This window comes from Typha latifolia, chromosome 1, assembly GCF_019914945.1.
Source record: "Typha latifolia isolate L0001 chromosome 1, TyphaL0001v2, whole genome shotgun sequence".
In the NCBI taxonomy this organism is placed as follows: Eukaryota; Viridiplantae; Streptophyta; class Magnoliopsida; order Poales; family Typhaceae; genus Typha; species Typha latifolia.
The window spans coordinates 9,580,674-9,598,759 of NC_133086.1; the positions used below are offsets into that span (position 1 = coordinate 9,580,674).

General features: G+C 34.0%; 1 protein-coding gene across 1 annotated transcript in view; it reads left to right on the forward strand.

Annotated features, from left to right (window-relative positions):
- The first annotated feature begins 9,326 nt into the window (after positions 1 to 9,326).
- The window catches only part of LOC140784545 (calcium-transporting ATPase 5, plasma membrane-type-like), a 48,846-nt gene continuing 40,086 nt past the window's right edge, over positions 9,327 to 18,086 (forward strand). Inside the window, exons 1-8 of the mRNA XM_073132026.1 lie at positions 9,327 to 9,499; positions 9,596 to 9,747; positions 13,638 to 13,754; positions 13,834 to 13,876; positions 14,236 to 14,348; positions 14,441 to 14,572; positions 14,683 to 14,772; positions 15,547 to 15,616. Coding sequence (XP_072988127.1) covers positions 9,622 to 9,747; positions 13,638 to 13,754; positions 13,834 to 13,876; positions 14,236 to 14,348; positions 14,441 to 14,572; positions 14,683 to 14,772; positions 15,547 to 15,616 — 691 coding nt within the window. The 5' untranslated portion in view covers positions 9,327 to 9,499; positions 9,596 to 9,621. The remainder of the gene's footprint in view (positions 9,500 to 9,595; positions 9,748 to 13,637; positions 13,755 to 13,833; positions 13,877 to 14,235; positions 14,349 to 14,440; positions 14,573 to 14,682; positions 14,773 to 15,546; positions 15,617 to 18,086) is intronic.

Genomic DNA, 18,086 nt, shown 5'->3' on the forward strand with positions numbered 1-18,086 from the left:
CTTAATATACTTCTTTCGCGACAAGTATAGCTATCCTGCCTTGCGATCCCTTTGAATCTCCGTACCCAAAATCTTTTTCATTGTAACCAAGTTTTTTTATCTCAAATTTTGCATTCAACTTAGGCCTTTAATTTTCAATCTCTAATTTATCCATAGTGGCTATGATCATGTCATCAAGATAAAGAAGCAAGTAGATATACAAATCATCTAGCAATCTCCTATAGTACATACAACTATCATAACTACTCCAAGAGTAGTCATATCCAATTATAAAGTTGTCAAATCTCTCATACCATTATCTTGGTGACTTCTTAAATCGTATAACGACCTCTTCAACTGACAGACATGATCTTATGTTTTCCTTCAACTTTGTAATCTTTTGGTTGCTGCATATATAGATGGTTTCCTCATACTTAGCATGTTATAAAGTAATGTTCACATCAAGTTGCTCCAGCTCCATATCAAAACAAGTAATAATGGCGAGCAAGACACTTATAGATCTACGATTCACGAGTGGAAAGAAAACATCATTAAATTTAATGCCCACTCTCTGGCTGTAACCCTCTATGACTAACCATTCCTTGTATTTTGCATCTTCAATTCAAGGGATACCTCTTTTTTTCACTTAAAAACCTATTTGCAGCCAACTATCTTCAATACCTTAGGCAATTTTACTACTTGCCATATCCGATTCTTGCATAAAAATCCAATCTCCGCGTTCATAGCAAAAATCTACTATGTAGACTCTAGTCCTGTTTGACTCCTATATCTCAATCTGCTCTGCTAAAGTGAGAGGAAACGCTACCAAGTCTTTATATTAGTATCACTACGATGCTCTAATTTGTCTCCTCAGCTTGCTAATTGCCATACTCTCATTCTGCTCCATATGACTACTTGACCCAAATTGACATTTTTTTTATAAGAGTCTAATTCATCTGTTCAATGACCATTTTTTGATATGGAGTATGTTGAATTGTCTGATGCTGTGCATGTCTTCATTTTTGTATTATTTATCAAATTCAACACTACAAATTTCTACGTCATTATCTATTTATACACGCTTGATCTTCTTTCCTATCTACTTCTTAGTCAAAGTTTTTTACTGTTGAAAACTGTGAAGACATCACTTTTATATTTCGTTGGATGTACCCATGGTCTCTTCAAATAATCATGATATAATATCTCACACAACCCTTCAAAAGAACAAGAGAGGAACCGACACATCTGAATGGAAGTATTCAAGTATGGTCTTGGTCCTATGTACTGCCGTACTGAATTTGATCTATCTTTCATCAAATGACTCTTAGATCAACTGATCGCTAAATCGATCTCTGATTCATCTAAGCTTCCATCCGCAACTCCTGTAATTGTTGAAGAAGTAGATTCCTTGCCTTTCCCTCCCTTATCCTTCAATTTAGAGCATTCATTTCTTATAGTGTTCAAGCATTGGCAATAGTAGCTCTTAACATTCTTTTCCAGTCTTCACTATGATTGCCCTTTGATATACCTTTACTATTATTCGAATCCCTCTCACCATGCTAACCTTTAGAGTTGAAAATGTTCTCTAAATAGTCTTTAATGTGCAACCCTTCATATGAACCTCCATCTTTAGCAACATTCAATTTTTCCCTTAGCTCTTTTAATAACAAAGCTAACTTGATATTTATTAAGGACAAAAACTCCATGCAATTAAGCATATACTTATTGAAGTTCTCCAAAGATTCTAGTAGTGAGTACAACACACTAAGAGCTTGGTTTTCATTGTTAAGCTTGATGTCAATGTTCTTCAAGTCTATGATGATTTTATTTAACTCCTCCAAATGCTCTTGAATGGGCATTTCTTTCCACATCTTCAAGGTCTACAATAGCTGCTTCAAGTGCTAACGATTTGTGAGTGATTTCTTCCTGTAGAGAGCTTCATGTTTCTTCCGTAATATAGACGCTTTCTCATCATTTGCTATCTCCCTCGATACCTCTTATTAAATAGATGACAAAATTGTATTGTTGGCTTTCTCTAATTTTGTCCCATCTTTGTCTAACATGCTCTCCAATAAAATATTGTCCAACACCTTTCACAACTTGTGTTGCCTCACAATGCTCATACCTTCGCCACATGCCAAAATTATTCTATCTATTGAACTTCTCTATCTCAAACTATATTGTACTAGTATAAGTTTGTAGTAACTAACACTATGTGCATGCGGAATTGAAGCGACCCAAATTGACGATCAGGAGATAGAGATATAATAGGAATAACATAGAATACAATCAAACTAAATACAAGCAATGCAAACAAGAGAAGTTTATATGATTTATCTTATAGCCTACATCCACGCGCGAAGAAGATAAGAGGATCCACTATTAATAAAATACAGTGCAGATGGAGATAATTAATCAAACTCAATTCCAAATTAATATTAGTCCCATCTAAAGTAAAAGATAATATCCAAATAGAAAGAACAAACTATCCTAAAGCAAGTTGATCTCCTCTCATCGTTTAGAACAAAAAGGGAAAAAATTGGTAGAGAAAATATCAAATAAATAGATGAATCCAATTCAAAAGCTACTCCTTCGAATCTATATAGTAGCCCTTCACCTCTCTATCTCCTCTTTTATGATATTTTAACTCTAGAAATTTCTTAAATATATTTCAAAGTAAGAATTAAAGTTGGACCCAAACTTCTTTTGAGTGCTATACATATATATAACCCATCAAGTTTTATCATTTCTTTAACACCCTAGGATGAGTAGAAATATTTGATGCCTGTTCAAGTCCATTTGAATGCCTATTAAATGTCTGCACTTTGAATATTGTATACCTAATACCCGAAGGCCTATTCGAATGCATGGAATAATTATAAACATTGGTCTCATTTAAACATCTGGATGATCGTTCAAATATTTATTTTGAAATAAGTCTGATTTGTCTTCATAAAAAAAAGGTCTCGATATTATGTCAAAGTTATCAGATTTAACTAAAATCTTCTATTCTTAATTGTGCCAAGGAGAAGGATGAGATGTTGGGTGATCATATAGAATTTGATTGTCATGATCAATACAGAAATCACTTATATAAGCATGCCATATAATCTAACGTAGAAGACTATAAAATTGGACAGTTTTAACGCTAAATGCTAAACCAACTACTACGAGTATATAGAGTCAATTTAATACTTTTTATTGGAAGAAAAGGGCAATAACCTATTATAGGCCTTTCCTTGTTGACTGAACATTATTGATTTTCCAAGCTTGAAGAGTATTCCAAGAAATTAAGCCAATCTTTGATGACTAACTTGAGAGATAAATGATTGTATAAGCATTTTATTAACTCACATTAGAAAAAGATGTGATTGACCGATTCTGATTTCTCATTGCAAATGGCACTGATAGAATTAGTACCCATGTCTTCTTCATAATCTCCTTCTCTCCCATTATCCTCATCGTCTTCACCATCTCATCATGCCCAAGCTAAGGGTTTTAATTTCAAAATTGGAGTCGATTTAGATGATTGGCTCACTCCATCTTCTTCGGTGAACCTTGATTGGAGCAAGGATATGTAGAAGAATAAGAAGAAGAAAGAGAAGACGAAGGAAGGTAGCAGCGACGATGATGATGGGAGGAGGTGGTTGGGGAAAGATGGTGGAGGGATAGAGAGGAAGGGAGGGGCATGGGGGTATTTTAGTAACTTGGTCAACGTCAAGTTAGTCAAAATAACGTGATAGTGTTTAATAAAAGTTATAGAAAAAAAATGAGGGATTAGGTTACAAAATTCTCAGAGACGAGTGCGAATCACAAAATAGATAAATTATAAAGTGTAATTTGTAAAATTTCCTTAGAAATAATATTTGTTGATGCCTTGGGCATAGGTGAAAACGGGTTGGATTAAGTCTGACCCGACCCGCTATCTGATCCGGATCGGATACGGATAGGAAAATCCTATCCGATCCGAATACGGATACGGATAGCTATTTACAAAAATGTTCGGATACGGATAGCCTTTTAGAAAAATATCCGGATAAGAATACGGATACAGATACGGATATGGATACGGGTATAGTTGATTTTATCGAACACGGATTCGGATAATGAATATCCGTTTACCCGCTTAATAAATACCTAACTAAAGTTACTAAACCTTACCCTCTATCTCTCATCTACTCACCATCTCCCCCAAATCTCCTCGATCCACATTGCCCTCACTGCCCGCCACGGTGCCGCCTCCATCTAAAGACTAAAACCATCATTGCCATCACCACCCTCCCTCGTCGAGCTCGGCTCTCCTCCACCGGCCTCACTCAGGGGTCCTCGATCCACATCGCCATCACCACCACCTCTATCTAAAATCCATCATCGCCATCACCGCCCTCCCTCTTCCGGCCCTCCCTCGTCGAGCTCGGCCTCCTCTACCGGCCCTCCCTCCACCAGTCCTTCCTCCTCCACCAGCCCTCCTTCCACGGGTCCTCCCTCCTCCATCGGCCCTCCCTCCACTCCACCGGTCAAGTACTATCATTCATAGTCACTTTCTTTTTTACTATTAGATAATTGATTCATCTTTTTTACTATCACATGCAAAGATATGTTAATCAGGGATAGGATAAGCCCTAGAGATACTATGCTCTCCTTTTGTTACAGATGTGATGCATACATAGCAACAGATGTGATCATGTGATGCATATGACAATGTGATGTGATGCATTGTCATATGATGCATATTCTATAACAAATGTGATGCATACATAGCAACAGATGTGATCATGTGATGCATATGACAATGCATAGTTGTGTATGATGATAATGTTTATGAAGTACATGCAGAGTAATGCTTTTGCTATGATTTTAGACTTGATTGATATTCGCAGTAAGTTCATATTGATTTTTTAAAATTTGATACGTATCCGTTTAAGATCTGAAAATTTATCCGAACACTATCCGATCCGTATCCGAAAACTATCCGATCCGTATCTAAAAATTATCCATATCCATTTTCTTAGGATATAGTTTTAATTTTTGCTATCCGTTAAATATCCATATCCGAATCCGTATCTGGATAAAAAATATGGATCCGGATATGGGTTGAGCACTATCCGATCCATATCCAATCCATTTTCACCCCTACCTAGGCACAATTCTGAGTAGGAACTTTCTAAGAATAACACCAAAATGCAATAACATATTTTCTATGCGTCTATGTATGAACTTGACCTACTTTTACACTAATATAAATATGACTTTTCAAAAACAAGGAGCCCTTTCTCAGTGGGGCCTAGGCGGGCGCCGTCGTTGGCTTGGTGTTGAGCTAGTCTGCAAGAATAAGCATATAATACAAAAGCCAGAAGATTCATCGTCCAACAACCTTGGCTCTTTAACGAGAAATTTATCAGAAAAGTTTACTTCATTATTATATATCTTTGAAATGTTTGGCCTAACTACACGTTATCGCTGATACGTACCATTCTTGACAGATTCGAATGACTCAGAGAATATATATGTCTACGTGACTTGCACTTCCATAGAAAGAAGAGTTTGTATCATAGAGGTCTAATGCATTAATATATTATTCTCCTCGTGAATCATGCATGCATGATGCATGCATTCTTTTTCTTTCTCCAACTACGTTTTAGTCACAAAAAAAAAAAAAAAGGAAAAGAAAAAGAAAAAGAATTAATGCACTTGTACCTTAAAAGCTTTATCTCATTCGTGAGAGGTTTTACATGGGTTAATCTTTTAATTGGTGTCACTGTCGTTGATATTCGCGTCGACCTCGGTTGATATCTCCTGGCATGAAAGTTATAAAGACGATATTTTAGTCCCCTTAGTATCCTGTTTGATAAAAGAGTTAAGATATAGATAGATATTTAAGACTAGAGACCTGTCACATATTTATAGGATAGGTAATAGATATCATAATCTATCACATTGGATTAGATTTTTATTTAATCTTATTTTTATAGGATAAATCAATCTAATGATTATTATTAATTTAGACTACTAAGAGATAAAAGTCTTAACATTTAGTTCCTCTCTCTCTTGGATCATTACATAAACCAAACCAAGGGTCTCTTCTTGCTTCTTATCAATGGCATACAAATAGAGGAGGATCACTTACTACTTAGTAGTGATCTTAACTAAAGTTAATAACTGTAATCATGGAGATGAGGATTGCATAACAACGCCAATTTTCATGTTTAGACAAAATCTATATCTTTGCATGCATGGCCATTGCAATAAAATAAATGCTAAAATATGAATATAGTGTGCTCGTGCCTCTGGCCAGCTAGCTAAGTGAATAATTATAAATTGGAAACTTGTTGTTCCTTTGCCTAGTCCGTTGATAGATAATTCATCAAGTTATACTTGACTAATTATTGTTCAATTTACAATAATGAAATAGGATGACAATCCTAAAACAAGTACTATACTTGACTAATTGTAAATTGAACAATAATGAAATAGGATGACAATCCTAAAACAAGTATAGTAGGTGGAGAAATAGGATAACAAATATACTTGACTAATTGTAGGTGGAGAAATAGGATGACAATCCTAAAACAAGTACTATACTTGACTAATAAATTGAACAATAATGAAACTAGAGTAGCAAGCGCATAACAAATATACAAGTACTCAAGCAAAATAGAAAATGGAAGGGATAGGGTATTAGCCCTAAAACAAGCCTCCATCTTAGCCAACGGAGGCAGCACAACACACAGTTGCAAGAGACTAGAACTCGAAGAGCAATAAATTAAGTCATTTGGCTCTTCTTGTCCACACTAGACCAAACACAGTGACCAATCAACCTAACCAAGTAACCAACCTAATCACAATAGGCCATTTAGAATAAGCTACTTTAGGAACCCTAGAGGGGACAACCCCTAAGAGGTGGCGGATGCCCCTTGCCATGATAGCTGCCCCAAAATAGGGGAGGCATGGATGAAAGGGAAACCCAAGGATGTGGTAAAGCAAGGTAGGTGGTGGAGCTGCTGGCAGAAAGCTAGGTCGTCAAAAGTTGTAGGCTTCAGGTCTGAGTAGATCGAATGAGCTGACGGCCATAGCGATAGAGGAGGACGGTAGCGGTGAAGAATTAGCTAACCGATTGACCATGTTGGGGTGATATGCAATCAATTGTAATAATTGGGAAGGATGGTTGATATGGTGGCAACATTATTGAGTGGGAGAAGGGAAGATATAGGTAGGAGGAGAGTTGAGATTAGACAAAGGGAAAAGAAGGATGAGGGAAGAGATGGTTTAGGTCTAAAATGGTGACGGAGTCTGACCATGTTGGATTGAGCTCCACAACTCGTCGCACCGGACCTGATGATGGGGACACACTAAGGTTTAACGAAGGCAAAAGTAGGAGGGGCATAGTGTTTTGGGTCCAAAATAGTGACAGGGCTTGACCTTGTTAGATCAAGCTTCACTGCTCCTTGCAAAAACCCCATGATAGGGACCTGATAAACTCAACTGCCAACGAAGAAGAAAGGGAAGAAAAAGGGAAGACAAAGGAAAACAACATGGAAAGAGGAGAGGAAAAAGAAAAGGGAAGAGGGAAAGCCATGCAAGAGGAAATAAGTGTGAAGCCCCTCTCTCGAGAGGGGAAGATGGCTACCTAGCAAAGTTAGGGTCGATGCTAGGGAGATTCTAAACTACTTCCTCACTCTAGGTATTGTCACTCATATCAATATATACTGTAGCATATCAAAACCAGAGGTCTTTGTTTGTTTGTTTATTTGCTTATTATAAAATTTCCCATAGAGTTAGCTTCAAATTGGCATATTTGCAAATTGCTTCTTTCTTTCAAGGAATTAATAGCTGTGAAAAGATTGTTCAAAATATCTGTAATATATTCTCTTTTTTATTATACTTGCAAAAATGTTTTAATTTATTAATCTACGATAGCCTACATTTATTCCTCTGCATGTATATATCCCTACTTGGTCTAATCACTCCGAAATTTGCAAAAGAACACAATAGCTTTTTATTTTTATTTTTTCACTCAAGCTCGTTTTCAATTTCCTTTGCGGATAATCTATTTTTTCTATCTAATTTTTTTCTCTCATTTAGTGTCTCATTAAATATTATAGGACACCACAAGAAAGAGAATTTGCCTCATACTTTTTTTTCTTATTTCTTCTTATTCTTTATCTATCTCTTAATCTTTTTTTTTTCTATACAAGTCTCTTTAATCACTCTTTAATTAATAAAATAAGAAATAGAAAATTTTTGAAATTCATAGATAAACTATGAAATTCGAAAATTAACTATGTACATAATATGAAATTATATAGTAAAATAAATATTTGTTACTTTCTTTTAGCTATTCATAGCACCAATGTTCCACATTTTTAAAATGTTGATAATATATTAACTATTTCAATGGGGAAAAATTTCATCTACACTTAAAAAATTATGTTTGATTAAAAATAATTCTCATAACTATTAAAAAAACATTAGTAATTATTAAATATCTTCAAAATTTGAACATGTTAGTATCTCCCTCCTTTTTATAAACGTAATTCATAGTTTATTTATAATTTTTTACTTAATTAAAAAAGTTATTACTCTACCCTTATTCTACTTATTCATCTATATTTCACTCAATTCATCACATTATTTCTCTTGTATTATAGGCTTGCATAAAATTATTTTGAGTGGAAAAAAAGAACTTAATAAATATAACAACACAATTTATAGATTAATTACGAAATTTATAAATTAATAATGAAATTCTTAGATTAACTACGAAATCAGTAACTTAAGTATAAAAATTATAAATTAAATATGTTCCTAGTATGAAATCATACAATAAATAAATACTTCCCCCTTTCTTTTAGATACTCGTAACACTAATGTTCTCTATTTTTAAAAAGTTGATTATAATATTTAATTATTTTATCTCTTTTAATTGAGAAAAAATCTCATCTACACTTAAGAATTTATGTCAGATTAAAACTAGTACTCATAACTACTAAAAGTATATTATCGATTATAAAATGTCTTTGAATAAGATAGAGATAGTATCCCTTTTATTTCTTTATTAGTTATCTATAAATTCTTTTATCTCACTCTTCTTCTACTTATTTTTATATATTTCACTCATTAACCATCCTATTTGGTGGGTAAAAAATTTTTAGAACGGTGCTAGTTTGGTAAAAAAACTCTATATTTGAAACCGAAGGTGCACTCATTGGCGGAAGCTGTACGACCATCGATATCACTGTCTTGTCTACGGGTAATCAAACCACTAACTTATTCCGAATAGTAATTTTTCTGTACGCTCGTAGGAAACGATTCGTTGCCTATTTAAAGGTGAGGCGAGAAGCGAAGGTACCGCGAAATTTCCCACTTTTTACTCCTCGTTAATCCCGCTCGGCCTCTCCCATCGAGAGAAGAAGAGAGAAGGAGAGGAGAGAGGGAGAGGTAGAGAGACGAAACGAGAGATCAGCTTCTCTCTCTCAACCTCTATCTCCATCTCTAACTCATTCGCCGCTCAAAACCGAAGGTGACTAATTAGAGCTTCTCTTCTCTCTCTCTCTCTCTCTCCTTTTCCGTTATTGTAGTGGGTTGCGGAGCGTCTGATGCTGATTGGGCGGTCCAGATTTGCTCGGGGTGGGAGGGAAGGAGATGGAGAGTCACCAGCGGTTGTACGACGAGGAGTACGGCGGCGGCGACGTGGAGATCTGCTCGTCCAGCGACACCTTCGACATCCCGGCCAAGAACGCCTCCCTCGACCGCCTACGGCGGTGGAGAGTACGTCCCTCCTCCTCCTCCTTCGACCTTTCTTGATTAGAATCTGAATTTACTCGAGACAAAATGCAATGCGTGAATCTTTTCTTAGGACAAGTGATTCCTTGTGTCACTCTTTGTACAATTAAATTTGAATTAGAAAAAAAAATAAACATGCAAAGTGATCGTTTAACAACTGTCGATCGATCTCTATTTCGAAGTTCTTATTTCTTATTGAAACATGCATGCATTTATTATTATTATTTAATTTGTTTTTTTTTTTTTGGAAAGCATGCCGTTATTTAAACGGAAGTCCGGAAGCTACGCACGCTCTCCCTTTCTCTGGAAATTTCCACATAACACCCTACATTTTTCATAATTCTTTTATTAACACCCGTCTTTAGAATTTTGCAACGCAACCGCTACTTATTTCTGTATATTTTAGGTCTACGTATTCAAACAGAACATAAGGTTATCAATCAAGGAATATTCTACTAGAATACTAAGGATTATTTCTAAAATACTTAACTTATCCATTCCTTTCTTCTCCATGTTTTTTTAAGGGCTTATATCCAACATATAACAGTCAATAACCTCTTTCCCATTTTAGTGGGTATGAGTTTGTTTAGGGAAAGAGACTAGATATTGTTTGGGGCATAATGGAGAGAATTTTGATTTGGTCGAGTAGGATCAATAGGGTGATTATGTATAATAAAAAGTTTATGATTTGGTGGGGTGGGCTAGGGTGGGATATGGTTTAGAGAGAGTCTAGTTAGTAAATGGATCTAGGTCAACTTTTTTTTTTCCAAGGGAATTGTAGTAATTTAATCTTTAGAGTTGTATAAATTATAGAGTTGATAGTTACTCGAACTAATAATAGGGTTTTAGATGGAAAATATAGGAAAACATAAGGGGTCGAGTCTCGAGTGGCGAAGCTAGGATTTTCACTAAGGGGGCCTGAAATATTATATTAATTTTTAATTTGTCACATTATATCATTATTAAAATCTAAAAAATAAAAATATATTAAATATATAATAGGAATACAAAGAAGCACATAATAATGCATAAAATATGGCAAGATATATTTATAAAAAGGAGATATAAGATATATAATCTAATTTTAACAATAAATTTATAGCACAACATTAAAGCAAAAAAAACAACTAAGATTTACTAGATAAATCAACTTGAAGCATAATAATAACACCTTAACACTATTCACCCACAAAATGTGACAAAGTTTAGGAGCAAGATAGTTCCAATATCTAGGATTCTCCAAAATTTGAAATCACTTTAAATATTTTCTAGGAATGTAGAGTTGTTTTAGGAAAAATTTAGTATACGGTTACGTCCTATAATAAATATGGAAATGGTTTTGTTGCATGCTTGCTGCCGTTTATGCTTTAACATTCTCCTTATCTTTTGTGTTTTAACATTCTCTTGCTACTGAGTTTGAGACATTCTTGAACCTAAGAAGTAAAATTGTCTTAAATGTGAGGATGTTTGTCTTAATTTAATTGGCAAAGTTGACCTATTGAATTTTGAAATTAAGATCTCTTGCTTTTATATTATGTTAACTCACCAACTACTATAAGCCCCGTTCACTTCAAGAATAACAAAAATTCTTATTCCAGAATACATCCTCTTATTCCAGAATAATAGCTAAACATCACAATAGCCATATTCCAGAATATAAACACTATTTATCAAAATTATAACTTATACCACACACTAATCCAATTAATAATTTACCCTTGATTTGACTACAATCTCTCTTAAAAATTTTATTATAATTTATCATTTATACTTTCTCTTTCAAACATCTTATCATAATTCATTACTTCTCTCTTTTCTCTCTTAAATATCTTATCAACATCTACCATAATTTATCACTCCTCTCTACTCTCCCTCCTCTCTTATCATATATTTTTTTTATTTTATACTAAATAAATAAATTTTAATTTAAACAGCATAAATATCAATAATTTAATATTTTATAAAAATAAACACATTTTAAAAAGTATTACAATTATTTAATATTATTTTTTGTAAATATAAATATTATAAAAATCTTAATAATATAGTATTTAATTGATATAATAATTATTTTATAAATTATATTATTATTAAAATAATTTTTATATGTACTAATAACATCAAAAATATAATATTAATAAACTAATATTTTATCAAATTAAATATTAACTCATAGATAAAATAATATATTTTCTATTTAAATTATGTATTAATCTAATTAAATATTTTTAATAAAAATAAAATATAAAATTTGGGAAAAATTAATATTATATTATTAATAATCTCATGTTTTAAGCTAAAATAAAACATATAAAATTATAAATATTTTAATACTATTAATAATCACATTTTGCAAAAATTATTAAAAAATATATATTCCATGTAAAATAAAATTTTAATATTTTTTACTATTAAATATGATAATATTTAAATATAACATATTATTTTTGACTAGAAATATGTAGTATTAAATATAACAAAAGATTAATATAAATAAACTAATATTTTAATATATTACATATGTACCAGCATACAATATATAGGTACGCTCCCACTATAGTAATAGGTGCTAGTAGATAGGTAAAGCATGATAATAATTAGTATTGCTTGTCACAATGTAATGTATTACATACGTACTAGCACATAATGCATAGGTACGCTTCCACTATAGTAATGAGTGTTGGTAGATAGGTAAAGCATGCTAATGATTGATATTGTTTGCCAAAATATAATGCATTACATACGTACTAGCACACAATGCATAGGTATGCTTTCACTATAGTAATAAGCGCCGGTAGATAAGTAAAGCATAATAATGATTGATATTGCTTGCCAAAAAGTAATGTATTATATACGTACTAGCACACAATGCATATATATGCTCCTAACATAGTAATAGGCGCGGGTAATAAGTAAATCATGGTAATAATTAATATTGCTTGTCAAAAGATAATGCATTACATACGTACAAGCACACAATGCATATGAACGCTCTCACTATAATAATACGCATTGGTAGATGCATAAAGCATGATAATGCAATATTTCATGCATGCATTGCATACTTATAATATTATAAACTTCTCTCCCTCTATCCTATCAATCTATTTTAAATCCAATTGAAGGGTATTATAGTAATTTTTCTCATCATTTCATTCACTTTATATCACATCAAAAATAATTATTACACCTTTATTCCAGAATATAGGTAAACATAGGAATAACTATTCCTAGAATACAACCATCTTTTTGGGAATAACAAATTAGGTTTTGCTATTCTTATTCCTCCCTATTCTAGATGTGAACAGGGCCTAAAAGTTTAAGCTGTTAAAGAACAATAGTTTTAATTCTTTATATTTAAAACTTACATTATAAAAGATAGAGATCACCATTTTCTAACAACTTAAGTTTTTAAAGTAGTTGGAAAGTTAATATAATATCAAAGTAGGGGCCCTAAATACGAATCTCAGGAGACTTGGGGGTGCTATTATAAAAGATAAAAACCTCTATTCTGACATGATTTCCTATCTTGTGCATTACCCTCAATTTTATTTTTATAAATTTAATGATCTAAGTTTTCACTTCTTATTATACCAATGAATTTACTCAAAATTTAGCTTTCTTTAAATATTAACATTTTGACTGTCAAATCTTTTTCTCTGTAAATTTATTACTCACTTTTAGTTCTTGTTATGTTACCTAGCATTCTACATATTTTCCTAGTAACATTGTCACCAAATGTTTTTATATGTGGATGCAACACTAGTGCGACATTTATTTATGTTTTTTTAAAGAAAAATGAAAGTTTAATACCAGAATGGCTAAAAGATCTTGCAAATATGATAACAAATATGATTCCTTTCTTTTCATTTCAGCAAGCTTCTCTTGTGTTGAATGCGTCCCGTCGATTTAGATACACTCTGGACTTAAGAAAGGGGGAAGAGAAAGAGAAAACAAGAAGAAAGATCCGGGCTCATGCCCAAGTTATACGGGTATCAGTTTTAAGATAGGTTCCGCGATTTATACAGAGATTGGAATGCTTTTTTATATTCTAAAATGTGGATTCTCCAGGCAGCATTTCTTTTCAAGGAGGCTGGGAAAAGAGAGGCACCAGGTAGTTCACCCTCGAGTACTTCTGTTTATTCCTTGCTAACTTAAAGCTCTTCAACTTGCTATCTGCCCAAACACACAAGTTGGAAATCTTAGAAAATCAGTATACGTGTTTGCTCTTTAAACTCTTTTCATTAAAACATTAAAATGAAAATTACCTGCAATTATAGTTTCCCCCCTATATTTGTTTTTGCAGCTGCTTTTACACACCTTTTTCTTAATATTGTCAACTTTGACTCATACTGTTCCTTACTTAATTGCTTGTATAGATTTCGTGTTGCTATCATTCTTTGGGGACATAATTCTGCTCATAACATTGTGTCTAATACTTGTGTTCATATGTCTTTTGCGTCACTCAAATAGATATTGTTGCAGTAAGACCAGTGGATCCTGCTGCTGGTTTTCTAATTGGAGTGGAACAACTTAATACGCTGACCAGGGAGCATGATATATCTGCTCTTCAGGAATATGGAGGGGCAAGTACTTTTAAAATTTAAATCTTTCTATGGTTAGTATTTGATATCCAACATATATGAATATGTTTCAGCAAAAATACAATTATGATCAGGTTAAGGGTCTGTCAGTTATGCTAAAGACTGATGTAGATAGAGGGGTGAGTGGGGATGATGCAGAACTATCACATCGGAGAGCTGTATTTGGTGCTAACACATATCCTCGAAAGAAAGGAAGAAGTTTCTTGGTATATTTTTCTGCTTCTGGCTTATAATGCTATATCATGTGCGGTATAAATATTGTTGTTGAGATCTCATTATGCCCACATATAATGTCCTCTCCCTTTGTCATATGTAGCGTTTATTATGGGAGGCTTCACACGATCTAACTCTTAACATTCTGATGGTAGCGGCAGTTCTATCATTGACATTGGGCATGATCACAGAGGTAAGCTTTACTGGACAACCTCCTATTTACTGTTACTTCATCCTGCTAAAAACTTCTTTTGTGCTTTATTTTCATACTACTTCTGTTTTGTTATCCATGGTTTTCTTTAATTTGGTTGGTAAACTATTCTCTTCTTTTTCTCTTTACCTTTCTATCCAAATCCAAATAGTCAAACTTGTGCTTATGCAAGCATGATTTGTTTATTCTAGAAATCACCCTTTTGACCTCTCAAAATTTGTAAATATTGTACCTCCAAACAAGTAACATAACTTTCATTAATTAATTGACACTGCCCAAGAATATTTTGGTCTGTGTGTAGAATTGCATTATCTTCTCAGAGGATTGAGGCCTCTATCCTACTATGTCAAATTTATTGATGGTGCTTGTGCATAAAACTCCTGTACTGTTTTGTTTCCGTGCCAATGACATGTGTCCTATCGCGATCGAATCATGTGTATTTCTGTTATAAACTTAGTGAAGAAAACTGGCATAGTATAACATAGTCTTGTCTAAGACCCTTTACAATTTCAAGTTCACTAAGTAAAGAATGCTTTAAGAATGCAACATATCAATACCAAAGTCCCTAAACTACACTGGTAATCTGTTGATCCAAGATGGTCTAGAAATGTTGAAAAAATGTTTGGCTGACATCCTCTGTGCAATGTAATCTGATGTTTGTATTCTTCTTGCTATTACCAACTTCTAAGAATATCAGTGCATTATAGAATGGCCTGTCTATATCTTGTTTATTTTCCTGTGTTTTCTGTAATTTAGGGTGTAAGTCAAGGATGGTATGATGGTGGAAGCATTTCCTTTGCTATTATTCTTGTTATATTGGTGACAGGTAATTTTTCAGACCCAATACTCAACTTCCAATCATTCAATTTATATCTCTGTATTCATTATTTTCTTTTCGTTGAGAAAAATGGTGCTAATGCCATTAAATTTGTTGAGAATCATGAAGTTTACAAAAGAGTAGGTGAGCGGATGGAAGATTTTGCAAACTACTTGAGAACTCTCTTTAATACCACCTGGATGTGTGCTTCTTTCTTGAAGATTTTGTCGTTCCTTTCAGAGAAGCCACCATAACATGCAAACCAAATTTTCCCATAAAAAACTCCAGTCTTTACGAATTATGCTAGTCCTCCACCCCCTTCAAGAGCAACAATGTTCTCAGGTGGAGAGCTGAGAGTGTATGATGGTATGAGGGAGGTCCAGATCATCTTGGAGTAGGAAGGACCTTTCTAACCAGCAAGATGCTCGATCTATTCCAGAGTTTTCTCATAGAACAGGAAGGACCTTTCTAATTGCCTACAAAAAGACTGCAGTTTTGTTTCTTGTAGGGAAAGTTTAGCTTTCCTAACCCAAATAGTTAGCACTAAATGTTTGATGTTTGCTATTGCTATAAAAAAGCGCTTAGCATAAAATCTAGAATAGTGGACTGTCTTACTGCTATTGGGCTCCCCTGAAAGCAAGACAACCTAGCTGCCTTTGGTGTCCCCAGTTTGTCTGAAATAAACATGTATCCTTAAAATTACTTATTTTTTTCCTATATTCCTCTTATGTTGATTGGATTTTAAAGATCTGGTGATGATTTATCTTTGTGATTACTGGGATTTAATTCTAGGAGAAGCGGACTGCTAATTTTCATTATGCAGGCCTCAATCTCTTTTGAAATAACTGGAATTAGAAAAAAAAAAGTATCATTTACAAGTATTATTCATTTAAGTAGTGATGACTAATATTTTTATTGAATTAATTCTACAATATCTGGAGTTATCATTGAATGATCAGTATAGATGAAGGCAAAAAAGTCAGACGTGTTACCTTCATAATCTTAATTTATGTCTATTTAAGTAGTTTTAATTGGTCTGCTGGATGCATGGTTTTCAGTTTCTGCTGATCTGGATTCCACCCCGAAACTACTCTTATTGACTAGTTTTGGTGGGGTATCAATCGGATCGGCTAGTTTCGGCTGAAACAAACCGAATCAAGAGAGAGAGGGAGAAAGAGAAGGAGGATAGCAAGAAAGAGAGAGAGAGATAAAAGAGAGTGAAGAACTCATCGGAGAGAGCTTGATGGAGCCAAATCTACGTCGGAAGAGTTCGCCAGAGGTCGACGGAGCCGGATCTACGTCTATTGACTAGTTTCGGTGGGGTATCAACCAAGTTTCGGTCGTTTCAATCGAAACAAACCGAATCGAGAGAAAGAAAGGGAAAAATAGAGGGAGAATATCAAGGAAGAAAGGGAGAAAGAGAGAAGATAGTGAAGAACTTATCGGAGAGAGGTTGACGGAGCCAAATATATGTCAAAAGAGTTTGTTAGAGGTCAACAGAGCCAGATCTATGTCAGAGAAGTTCGTTGGAAGTTGATGGAGGTCAGAACAACGTCAGAAAAGCATCGCTTAGGTGAGAGAGAGGGAGTAGGAGAGGAAGATGAGAGTGCGTGGGAGAGAGAGGTGGAGGGAAGGAGAGGGAGAGAAAGGGGGAGGGGGAGAGAGAGGGAGGAGAGGGAGAGAGGGATTGGGAGAGGGAGAGGTTGGGATCAGAGGTTTTTTTAAGAGGAGAGTGAGAATAGAGATAAGGAAGAGATGAGAGAGAGAGAGATAGTGGGAGAGTTAGTGGGAGAGAGAGAGTTAGTGGCGGAGAGAGTTAGTGGGAGAGAATTAGAATTCATATATGAATCATTTATATTTATATCATATTATTATTTTTTCTTAAATTTTTTTTGTATTTTACAATTATTTTAAAAGACAGGCCAATACGGCCGATATGAATTGTTTTTTTAGATGGCCGATTCTAATTCCGATTTCGATCACAATCCCATTCCTGATACTTGGAATCTTCACTGGATGCAAAGATTGTCGTGCCAGTCTACATGCCCTTTGTCAAGCGACACTTGCTGTGTTAGTGTGCCGTGCCATGCTAACCAGAATGCCTTCACGCTAGTCCATGCCAAACTCATACTACTGATACAGGTCCAATATAAGGCAACACCCATTATGTGCTACCCAAAACCTATTGTGCTATGTCAAAGAGGCTCAAAATAATAGATCTAGCTTAATTTTGCTAGATCTATCATTGTGAGTCATTCTATATAAATTTAATATTTTGGTGCTATATTTATAAAAAATACTCTTCAAAATATAGGGATTAAGAGATAATTTGATTTCTCCCAAATTTTGGCTCATATTTAAAAAAAACCAAAATTACTATGTCAAATTTATTTAAATTGGGTCAAAATTGGTGTAGAAATATGTCAGATTATCTCTCTATGAATTTGATTTGAACCTAGATTTTATGATTTTGAGCTAA